An 11,283-nucleotide genomic window follows, 5' to 3' on the forward strand; every position below is an offset into this window, starting at 1 on the left:
GGCTCCGGGGCACTCCACGTCAGGCGGCGCAGGGCGGCCGGAGGTGCGGCGGCGGCGTACGGAGCCGACAACTCCTTTGTGGTTTGGTGCGTTCCAACAATTGCCGGCGGCGACGCGGCGGCCGGGGCAGGTCGGGGCCGGTCGGGGATGATGCCAGGGGTCGAGGCGGTGGCCGAGCTTGCGTCGGCGGGTGGCGGCGATGCCCGGGAGTGAAGGCGGCCCGCGTTCGGCCCCTACAGCACACAGGCGGCGGCAGGGGGCTCCTGCGGCGGCCGGCGGCCCTCGAGGGTGGCCGGGGTCGGGCGCGGTGGTCGCCGGACGGTCGGTGGAGACCTCCGCGGCCGTCGGGAAACGGCGGCAGGGCTCACACACCCGAGCCACCCAGCTTCGGCCTGGGTGGTGTCCCCGGGGCCGCAGGCGGCTACGGCGGCTCCGGCGGCGCACGACGACGGTGGGGGTCGGCGGTGACGGTGCCGGCGGGGGTGCCTGGGTCGGGGCTCACCTCACCCGAGGCTTGGCCGGCTCAGGATGGTGCTTGGTACTTCCTCGGCCAAGGTGGAGGGAGAGGGAGGAAGGTTGGAGCTTGGGAAATCTTTTCCGGCGACGGCGGCGGCTGCCGGCCGCCGAGGTGCAAGCACGGCGTGGGCAGGGGGGCCTCCTAGGCGGCTGGTGCACAGGGAGGGCTAGGGTTAGGGTTTCCACGAAGCCCTAGGTTCCAACACACATATAAATATGTGGCAATATGCAATTTAGCCCCTCTAATAAGAATATTTCTATCCCAGCCCTTCACAACGCGTGAAATATGCGCGAATACACCTTCACAAACAAATTCACGCGAAACGGCACATAAAATATCGCACTTTTTGCGAAGTTACCCTTTTGCCAACACCGACCTCTCCTCGATCAACGTGCGATCTCCGCAGATCCGTCCGTCAGATTTGCGAACGGATTGCACCAGTGCGATCAGCACCTCGGAGACAACAAAGCTACGATTTTGTTTCACCACGATCGACCACGGATTCACGACAAAATCCAAACTTTCTTTCCAATAGAAGGAATAACACATAAATACATATAAAACACGTATTTTCGGATTTTCTCGAAATTCGTGGATCAAACTCAAAATCCGTCAGCGCCAGTAGTTCCAGAATAGCTGAACCGATCGAAACGAGCTATTGGACTGATATGAACGGAGTCCGATACGCACCAGAAGCCAACTCTACTCCGTGGCTTCTCCGAAAAACCGGAGTTACTATTCACTTAAGTGAAAACTAAAATCGCGTATCTTCTCCATTTTAGCTCAGTTTCTCCTGAAACTTGACGAGTGCTTATGTAACTAGATTACACACATAAACATCATCAACCGAGAGTTAAGTTGCACAGTCAAAAATCTCAATCCTTACATATAATGAAGGAAATTTTATTTCAAAGTCACCTATAATTATGTTGAGATATTTGAGAAATTTATGGATATTATATTGCGAAAGAATTGGCGGTGCGGATATTACGCGTGAGAAGAAAAATATTTATCTTTATTTGGAAATAAATTATTATTTAGTTAATTATTTAAAATGATTGATTGAAAATTTCTGGACATAAAAATATTAGTAAAAAAGGATAGAGGCATTTTTGGAAAGAGGAAAAAATTTAAAACTCACATCACTCCTGTAATTTTCTTCGCTCTTAAATATTGATGCTTTAAAATAGAACGTATTATTTCCCTTCTGTCACTTCTGTAATTTTCATTTCGTAATTTTTTTTTCCTTCTGTCACTCATGTAACTTTTCATCTTCATGCAACAAAGTTTTTTTTCTTTATATTTTTTTGAAAATCAACATCTATATATTTTTGAATTTTAAAAGCGATAGTAGGAACATAATATATGTGTGCTTATTCTAATTGGTGTCAAATATGAAAGTTTAGTTGATCTCATTATATGCTTAAATATTAATGTCATTTGTAATTTTTCATATCAATTTTAGTTATCATTTTATTTCGCACATCAATATATAAATGTAAATTATTTTGCATACCAATTCATAGATAATAGAGCAGGATTAAATTTTGCATTTTAGTTGAATATTTACTTTGGTCCATTTTTTTTTTCTCTAGCTTGTGTACTTTAATGTATACTATAATTAAGATTGATAGTATATTTTTTTATTTATTAAAAAATATAAAATTAATTAGAAAATCTTTTTGTTATCATCATATAATAATTTTTATTATTCTATATTATTATATTAGCCGTGCATCGCACGGGTGAAAATCTAGTTACTATATAAGATGACAAAGATGACATTAATTAATGAATAACTATAAAAAAATAAGTCAATATGTTAACATTAATTAATTATTTAATCATTTATCTTTTTAGTTAATATATTAATTATATAAATTAAAATACTAATTATTTAAATAATATAAATATTAGTTAATGATTGAATAAACATATCATATGGCTAACTATTTAACTAGATAAATAATAATAAATTATAAATAAATTATTATTTAAATATTTATTAATTTAATAATTAAATAATTAATTAGTCGATTATTTAAATATTTCGGAATAATCCGTTAAGAGGAGAATAGTAGTTCTTGGCAATTTTTAACACGGTTTGAAAGAATAAAAGGAATAAATCCCTTATTCTTTCTTTATCCTTTGAACCAAGCATAGCTTTAGAAATCAAATTTTATATTTTTTCGACATCATTTACATTACAATCAAAAGATCTCAAAATTGATAATTTTAAACAGCTGGTATTAGACATTTGCTCTTTTAACGATGTAAAAGAATCGGAATTGATTACATTTTTACAGAAAATTTTATTTACTATCTAGATAAAGATTAATAACTCAGATCTTAAATTGAAAGATCCGATCATCCTTTTTTAGGAGGTCGTTCAAATTTGATTATTCATTTTATGCCCACTTAATGGACTTTATTATGATTTCGAAAAATTACGAAATTTATTTTTTAGAAATTTCAAATGCTCTAAATTTATTTTCTAGAAATTTCAAATGTTTTAGGTCATATTTAACGGTGTGGATCGTCGATTCGGAAGCTTCATCATTGAAAATAATTTATGAGGACAAAGAGTTTCATACTCATAAGAGTATAGTAGCCCTACTCTCTCTCTCTCTCTCTCTCTCTCTCTCTCTCTCTCTATATATATATATATATATAACTAGGCTGAAATGCTATCAATAGCACCAAGTTATTGGTGCTATTAGGTTTTCGACCCTTGGATGAAGAAATGTACGGTTAAGATGATGTGGGCCCTCTAAGGTTGAGTAAATTATTGGTTGAATTGTATAATCTAACGGGTAAAAATAGTCAAAGAAAACTCGGTAGCACCAAGTGCTTGGTGCTATCAATAGTATCCCAGCCGAACTCTATATATATATGAATTAGGCTGGAATACTATTAATAGTAAAACACTTTTTTTGCTATCAAGTTTTTAACCCTTGGATGAAAAATTGTAGGGTCATGATGATATTAGTCGGTTAGAGTTGAGTGGTCCCCCTAGGGTTGAGTGGTCTCCACTGGGTTATAGTATTTAATCAAATGGTTAGAAATAATGAAAAGAGTTGATCCAAAGGCTAAAAAACTGGTAGCAACAATGAGATTTTGCTACTAATAGTAGCCCAGTCCAACTAATATATATATATATATATGTATATATATATATATTGTTATTTATATGTCAGAAAGTTAATCTGATGACACTAACTTAAAGATATTTATATTTATGTCTATTGTTTAGCGGTGCAATATTGACATTAATCGTTCACAAGATCTTTATTTGAGAAGATATATTCCTAAGAGTTATAAATTTGATTTATGTATTTCTTTGTACAAAACTCCTTAAATACTACTAACCAGAGGAATATTATAGAGACGGTGATATTCTAGATAGACCGATGTATGTGATATTGCTTATTGAATGACGAATCTTAAGTCACTAGTATAGGAGCACTAGAGCAAGCATACAAGTGCTCGTTACAGAACAAATATGCTGAGCGCGACCATTTAGTTGAACAGTCACACGAGTCCATACTTGCCAAGTTCATTGTTGTAGTTGTATGAAGTACTCATCAGACCTGAGGCATTATGGTTGCTGCATGTATGAACAGTCGCACAGGCCGATCCATCGTCGATGGCAAGTTGGATGCTATTATTGTCAGGTAGTTTCTGAAATCTACAATTTGCAGAAGTTGCACTAAATCTTTTGTTAACATTTTGTTCATGACCAAATTTTTATGCAATTCTATGATAATTCAGTTCACAAGGAGACATAAGATTAACTCTATAACTAACTACCTTTGCCTAAAGAAAAGGAAATGACAAAGATAGTAACTGATTACTCAACTCCAACACTTCTACTTGACATATGTAACTCATCACACATTACTCATTATTTAAGTTGCAGTATTTTTAAATTTTGTTATGAATCATTTCTGGGCCAGCAAAGAGACTTTAAGTGGCGGACATGCTGTAAATAGGAAAAGAGCTGAGAAGGGTCTCCCATTGCTCAAGGTGTGCATCTTCTTGCCTTTAAAGTTCTCTGTTTACCAACAGTATGGAGCCGCAAGGGCTATAAATCTCGCTCACTTAGCTGAATTGCTTACAGGTTGAAGTAGTTGATTTAATATCCGGAGATACGGACGGTGAGAAGCTAAGCTCGACTACGTTGCGAAAGCTTGAGGCCCAGAGATCCCAGCAGTTGAATGCCCACGGTGATGCATAAAAATGGTTACGAAAGGGAACGAATCAAGCCTTGTATCAATTGTACACTTATCCTATACGAATCTCCACGAATTATTTACACTTATAATCACGAGCAGATGCCGTCGGTGGCTTCTGTGGCGTCAGAAGCTGTTAGGGGCAGCCCTCTACTTCTTCAAAGGCTAGAATTGGGAAGGCCAGGGCAAGTTCTGATCTTCGGCTTCTGAATATTTACATGTTCAATCTTGTAAACTGCCGTTTTTGTGTTCTCCCTCTCTTTCTGAGAGACACTCTTCTCATCAAAATGGTTCTTCTATTTGTACTTTTTTTGTTTCTTGTTTCTCTCGACACTTACATAACAACACCTGTTGTGATTAATTTATACATTGCAAAATGTTTTTGGGGAATGAATTATTAAAGGCTTGCGTTTTAAGTTAAATTGTAAAGATGCCCAACTAAACAAAAGAGCTCAGCTTCTGCGGAGGGAAAAGAATTAGGACTTGTTTGGATGCATAAACATTATATTTAGTGTGTGTATTTTTGTTAATATCGTTTGTTTGTTTGAAGGGTATGTGGTAGTTGTTAATGAGGTGTGAACAAAATTATGTTTGAATGAAATATAGATTAGATTTGTACAATGAAATTACAATAAGTTAATAATGTTTATTATGATTGAAGAGTGGGTGATGGGCCAGTTGGCTAGCGCGTAGGTCTCATAGTTTGTTTGAGTGATCCTGATGGTCGACGGTTCGAGCCTTCTCACCCCACAGTTCTTTTTTATAGTTACCGAATATAATAATTCCCCCCACCCAGGTTAGTACATTCCTACATAGAAGAAGAAAAAAAAAAAAAAAAAAAAATCCTGTATTTAGGGATTCATAAGCTTAACCATCCTTCTTCTTGTATTTTCAACATAAAAACAGAGTTGTAAACTAGAATATCATAATCATCTACTCATACATAAGTAATAGCAGTTAAATTTATAACTATTACTACAAACCACACACAGGCAAATCTTACATTAAAATTCGATAAAACAAAATAAACTTTTGCTTGTAGCAACATCTCTTCTTTTGGCCTCCACTTTTAGGCCTTATTTCAATGCTTGGACATAAGCCTTTCTTCAGTTCCGTCCTCTGATCTCCCTCAAGCTCATCTCAACCTCGCCGTCCTCCCCGGTCTCATTGTAGAACCCCCATCTTCCACCTCCATACAACCGCGCTCCTCGTCCGCGAGTTCACCCGCAGCATCCCTAGTTTCCTGCGGCATTTTCGGTCCTCTTGCGCCAAAAGGGCCGAGCGTGTATGGACATAATTTGCTGTGTACCAGCATCAGGTTGGAGGCACACTGTGTGTTTCGACTCGACACCGCCCAGAGTTACGCAGGTTTCTTGCTTCGGGCAGTGAAGGCCGTGCCAGTCGTCTGCTATTTTGAAGACGAGATACGCAGCATATGCAGTTTTCGGGGAGAGCGCGCTGCTTCCAATCCTGCCAACAATCTCCAACCAGCACACGTCGAGTAGCTCAGCAACCTCCCCAAACCTGATAAAAAATAGAAGAGTTTCACAGTATAGTTGGCATTGCATTCGTGTGGCTTCTTTTCTTAGTATGGAAGCCACAACACACTTTTCACATCTCAATTACTGCTACATTTTCAACTACTGCAAATAAGTCCTAAGATGTCGGCGACGGTAGATAAGAATTTTCGATCTGGGGTTCAACTACTGCAGATAACTTGTAACGAATAGGTTGACAACAAAAGATAAGGACTTTCGATCTGGACTAACTTGAGGCTGGGACCAATACCTGGGAATGCACCTTAGATTGTAGTTGTTAATTCGTAACCAAAATAGAAAGAAGCAAAACTTTTTAAAAAAAAGCCAGTGTATTTGCAAGTTAATGCGTGTCGAAGTAGAAAACAACTCGATCAGAGCATTTCAAAACCTTAGGCTCCTATTTTTTATGCAATTTTTCATATGTGTTGCTTGTTTCTCATGCTTCGGTGCACGGACGCAGCAAAAACTATACCCGCTATATTCTATGTAGGATTGGTGGTCAAATGTATAACTTAGTGCTAGATATAAATTTTACTTTAGGACAGTGCACTACACCTAACAACATAAGAGGTAACTTATCACGAGCAAATGCGCAACTGAATCAATATAGTTGTTCATAGTATATGGTGTAGTCATTTATTATGCTATTCGACAATCGACAAACAAATGATCCTTGCGCAAAAATGGAGAGAGGATTCGAGAAGGCGCAAACCTTGCATCAGGAATGCGATTCCACGCCCAATATTCGGGAGTATCGCCCCATGCAATCGACAGAGCTCTCGCCAACAGCATATAACACTTTGCTCCGCTCGATTTGTCCAACCAAAAGCTCTGCGATCACCACCACCAATTCACCAAATCTTTAGATCAAATATAACAGGAAAATTTGCAACAGCATTATATATATGAATATATCTGACGTTGCCGGAGTTACAATCTCTTTTTCAGAGACTAGTTAACTCATAACTAACTTTATTTGCTATTAGCCATTAACTATTAAATTTAAGTAAACAATTATTGATCGTAATAAGTAAGTTTATTTGATGAAAATCATATACCAGTCTAAAAATAAATAAAAAAGTTCAAAAGTTAAAAAGAAGAAGAAGAAGAAGAAGAAGAAGAAGAAGAAAATACGATGGGGGTGGGCGCGTGGAGGAGGAGGAGGGGGTGGTGGCAGAGGCGGAAGAAGAGGTCCTTCTTGGAGGAGCAGCCGAGATCGACGGCGGCGGCGGCGGCGGCGCGGGAGAGGATGGAGGGGAAGTCGGGCGGGAGGAAGCGCTGCCAGACGGCGTCGGAGGCGGCGGCGGAGCGGAAGGCGGCCGACACCACCGACAGCCGGCAGGCGTCGCGTGGGCTCGTCAGCGAGATCACGTGCGCGATGCACCCCTCCGGCACCCTGCTGAACTCCCCCACGCCCACGCCCTCCTCCATTTCATGACTCTCTTTTTCTTCTCCTTTTCTTTTTCTTTTTCTTTTTTTTGGGGGGGATTGTTGTTGTTGTGCGGATCTGTGTGCGTGTTTTCTACTTTCTAGTTCTGAAAAGGGAACGAGAGGAGGAGGAGAAGCGATGAAGGAGAACACGAGGCGAGGGACACGAAGCTTATCATCTAAGTAGTTAGTAATGTTTATTACGATCGAAGCGTGGGGTGGTGGCGCAGTTGGCTAGCGCGTAGGTCTCATAGCTTGTTGAGTGTGATCCTGAGGTCGAGAGTTCGAGCCTCTCTCACCCCACAGTTCTTTTTTGTACCGAATACAATAATAAATTATTTAAGGTAAAATTTTAAATTTTTTTTAAAAGTTTATCACCTCAACAATTTACCTGCTAAAAACCTTTTGCCCCCCAGGTAGTACATTCTTTCCTACGAGAAAAAAAAAAAAAAAGAAAAAAAAAAAAAAAAAAAAAATCCTTATTGTGTGGATTCAATAAGCCTTCTACCACTTCGTCTTGTTATGTCAACATAAACAGAAGTGTAACTAGAATGTTCCAACTCATCTTCATACATAAAAATAAGTAATAAGTTCCAACTTTACACTCATTCTACAAAAGCCACAAACAGGCAACTTTAATTAAATTCGAAAAGACAAAACAAACTTTGCCATAGAGTTAGCAACACTTTTTATGAGCTCTAATCTCAGGCCTTATTTTCAATGCCTTGGGACAATTAGCCCTTCTTCCAGTTCCCTCCTCTGATCTCCCTCAAGCATCTCAACCGTCACCTCCTCCCCGGTTCGTTGTTAGAACTCCCATCTCCACCTCCATCCAACCGTCGCTCTCTATCCGCGGAATATCACCGCATCCATAGTTTCTGCCGGCATCTTTTCGCTCCTCTGAGGCCTAAAGCGCGGAAGCACTAACACGCATAATATTGCTGTGTACCAGCATTCAGTTGGAGGACACTGTGATGTTTCGAGTCGACACCGCCCTAGAGTTACGCAGTTTCTTGCTTCGGGCAGTGAAGGCGTGCAGTCGTCTGCTATGGAAGACGAGAATACGCAGCATATGCCGTCTTCGGGAGACGCGCTGCTCCATCCTGCCGACCAATCTCCAACCAGCACACGTCGATAGCTCAAAGCAATCTCCCCAAACCTGATAAAAAATAGAAGAGTTTCACAGTATAGTTGGCATTGATTCGTGTGGCTTCTTTTCTTAGTGTATGAACGCACAAACACACTTTTCAATTCTCAATTACTGCTACATTTTCAAACTACTGCAAATAAGTCCTAAAATGTCGGCGACAGATAGATAACGAATTTTATCGATCTGGTTCAACTACTGCAGATAACTCTGTAACGAGTAGGTGATGAAACAAAAGATAAGGCTTCTCGAAAGCTCGGCTGGAATACCGGAATGCCTTAGATGTAGTTGTTATTCGTAACCAAAATAGAAAGAAGCAAAACTTTTAAAAAAAAGGCGAGGTGTATTTGCAAGTTAATCGTGTCGAAAGTAGAAAACAACTGCGATCAGAGCATTTCAAAACCTTAGGCATCTATTTTTTATGCAATTTTCATATGTGTGCTGTGTTTCTCATGCTTCGGTGCGCGGACGTCGCAAAACTATACCCGCTATATTTTTTGTAGGATTGGTGTGTTCAAGATGTTAACTTGGTGCGTAGTATATATTTTACTTTAGGACAGTGACATACACCTAGCTACTAAGAAGGTAACTAGTCAGAGCCAACATGCGCAACTGAAATCAATTTAGTTTTCTAGTATATCAGTGTAGTTATTATTATGCTATTCAGCAATCACAAACAAATGATCTTGCGCAAAAATGGAGAGAGATTCGAAAGGCGCAAACCTGCATGCAGGAGATGCGATCACAAACCCAATATTGCGGAGTATCGCCCCATGTATCGAAGAGCTCTCGCCGACAGCATATAACACTTTGCTCCGCTCGATTTGTCCAACCAAAAGCTCTGCGATCACCACCACCAATTCACCAAATCTTTAGATCAAATATAACAGGAAAATTTGGAACAGCACTGTATATATTGTTAAAGATATGCCTTCTTTTTTATTGGTTTGATCCATACACCGGATTTACGGAATATATTAATTCTTAAAGTTGATTCACGTTGGTGTAAGAGATGAGACTGAATCTAATTAATATTGGGATTGCATGCATCAAAATCATATTCGGTTTATACTTCTCAAACCGACTCCAATTAACATTGGTTGACTTTGACCGGATTAATTAGCACTATATATTCATGCTGGGGTGAACCGTACGATGCATCATGTGGTAGAAAACGTCATGTGGTAGAAAATTAATTAGTATCGGGCTAATTAATTCACAGCTTCCTATAGCCGTACGGTAGCAAGAGAAGGAGATGCGCGGTAGCACGCATGCGACGGATTGACGTTGGCGGCGGAGCGGCGGTTCTCAACCAATTACCAAGAAATTTGGTTAGAGTTTCTATACTTCTCTAATTTGGTCTTCTCGGTTTTACGAAAAGCTTTTTCGGTATTTTTTTGGAGTTTTCGTTGGAACAAGAAAGGTGGGATTCACCATAAGATTCTTGATTTTTTATCCGGAAAAGACATAAGGTGTAAGGTTGTACTTCTATTTTCTTCATATTGTGGAATACATCTCTCTCGCTCTTCCCGTGGACGTAGACAATTGCCGAACCACGTAAATCTTGATTTCTTCTTTCTGCATTTATTTCTTTTACCGTTCGGTCGATTTTTTTTATTTTTCGTGCATCTTTGTTGGTAGCACACGACGGACGATCCATCCGGTTCCCAACATATATGAATATATCTGACGTTGCCGGAGTTACAATCTCTTTTGCAGAGACTAGTTAACTCATAACTAACTTTATTTGCTATTAGCCATTAACTATTAAATTTAAGTAAACAATTATTGATCGTAATAAGTAAGTTTATTTGATGAAAATCATATACCACTCTAAAAATAAATAAATAAATTCAAAAGTTAAAAAGAAGAAGAAGAAGAAAATACGATGGGGGTGGGCGCGTGGAGGAGGAGGAGGGGGTGGTGGCAGAGGCGGAAGAAGAGGTCCTTCTTGGAGGAGCAGCCGAGATCGACGGCGGCGGCGGCGCGGGACAGGATGGAGGGGAAGTCGGGCGGGAGGAAGCGCTGCCAGACGGCGTCGGAGGCGGCGGCGGACACCACCGACAGCCGGCAGGCGTCCCGTGGGCTCGTCAGCGAGATCACGTGCGCGATGCACCCCTCCGGCACCCTGCTGAACTCCCCCACGCCCTCCTCCATTTCATGACTCTCTTTTTCTTTCTCCTTTTCTTTTTCTTTTTCTTTCTAGTTCTGAAAAGGGAACGAGAGGTAGAGAGGCGATGAAGGAGAACACGAGGCGAGGGACACGAAGCTTAACATCTAAGCAGTTAATTACTTAATTAATTACTTAATTAAGAGAGTCGCTGTCGCTGGACGAGTGAAAGGGCCAATAGTATCTTTACTCACAGAATAATGGTGCGGGCCTCCAGAATACACACACACACGAAAAAACGGGCCTATATA

The 11,283-nt window shown here is 40.2% G+C and overlaps 3 protein-coding genes and 1 non-coding gene across 4 annotated transcripts; 2 read left to right on the top strand and 2 right to left on the bottom strand.

Annotated features, from left to right (window-relative positions):
• On the top strand, positions 4,118 to 5,221 carry LOC109727146 (phosphopantetheine adenylyltransferase 1-like). The gene is made up of 3 exons (XM_020257045.1): positions 4,118 to 4,191; positions 4,474 to 4,543; positions 4,638 to 5,221. The coding sequence occupies exons 1-3, from the start codon at positions 4,118 to 4,120 to the stop codon at positions 4,752 to 4,754; spliced, it is 261 nt and encodes an 86-aa protein (XP_020112634.1). The 3' UTR covers positions 4,755 to 5,221.
• On the bottom strand, positions 5,985 to 7,910 carry LOC109727147 (F-box protein At2g02240-like). The gene is made up of 3 exons (XM_020257046.1): positions 7,422 to 7,910; positions 7,000 to 7,118; positions 5,985 to 6,273 (listed from the first exon to the last, which is right to left on the bottom strand). The coding sequence occupies exons 1-3, from the start codon at positions 7,716 to 7,718 to the stop codon at positions 5,985 to 5,987; spliced, it is 705 nt and encodes a 234-aa protein (XP_020112635.1). The 5' UTR covers positions 7,719 to 7,910.
• TRNAM-CAU lies at positions 7,931 to 8,018 on the top strand. The gene is given in 2 exon segments: positions 7,931 to 7,968; positions 7,983 to 8,018. It is a non-coding gene; the product is annotated as a tRNA-Met (tRNA).
• On the bottom strand, positions 9,605 to 11,128 carry LOC109727148 (F-box protein At2g02240-like). The gene is made up of 2 exons (XM_020257047.1): positions 10,750 to 11,128; positions 9,605 to 9,703 (listed from the first exon to the last, which is right to left on the bottom strand). The coding sequence occupies exons 1-2, from the start codon at positions 11,017 to 11,019 to the stop codon at positions 9,605 to 9,607; spliced, it is 369 nt and encodes a 122-aa protein (XP_020112636.1). The 5' UTR covers positions 11,020 to 11,128.

Source organism: Ananas comosus, linkage group 22 (assembly GCF_001540865.1).
Source record: "Ananas comosus cultivar F153 linkage group 22, ASM154086v1, whole genome shotgun sequence".
NCBI classification, from domain to species: domain Eukaryota; kingdom Viridiplantae; phylum Streptophyta; class Magnoliopsida; order Poales; family Bromeliaceae; genus Ananas; species Ananas comosus.

Excerpts from the sequence above, each read along its gene's own strand:
- LOC109727146 (XM_020257045.1), top strand. The coding sequence starts at position 4,118 with ATGGTTGCTGCATGTATGAACAGTCGCACAGGCCGATCCATCGTCGAT. Across the intron at positions 4,192-4,473 it reads TTGGATGCTATTATTGTCAG|CAAAGAGACTTTAAGTGGCG; the intron begins GTAGTTTCTGAA and ends TTTCTGGGCCAG. Across the intron at positions 4,544-4,637 it reads AGGGTCTCCCATTGCTCAAG|GTTGAAGTAGTTGATTTAAT; the intron begins GTGTGCATCTTC and ends AATTGCTTACAG.
- LOC109727147 (XM_020257046.1), bottom strand. The coding sequence starts at position 7,718 with ATGGAGGAGGGCGTGGGCGTGGGGGAGTTCAGCAGGGTGCCGGAGGGG. Across the intron at positions 7,119-7,421 it reads TCCACGCGCCCACCCCCATC|AGCTTTTGGTTGGACAAATC; the intron begins GTATTTTCTTCT and ends TGGTGATCGCAG. Across the intron at positions 6,274-6,999 it reads AATCGCATTCCTGATGCAAG|GTTTGGGGAGGTTGCTGAGC; the intron begins GTTTGCGCCTTC and ends ATTTTTTATCAG.
- LOC109727148 (XM_020257047.1), bottom strand. The coding sequence starts at position 11,019 with ATGGAGGAGGGCGTGGGGGAGTTCAGCAGGGTGCCGGAGGGGTGCATC. Across the intron at positions 9,704-10,749 it reads TCCACGCGCCCACCCCCATC|AGCTTTTGGTTGGACAAATC; the intron begins GTATTTTCTTCT and ends TGGTGATCGCAG.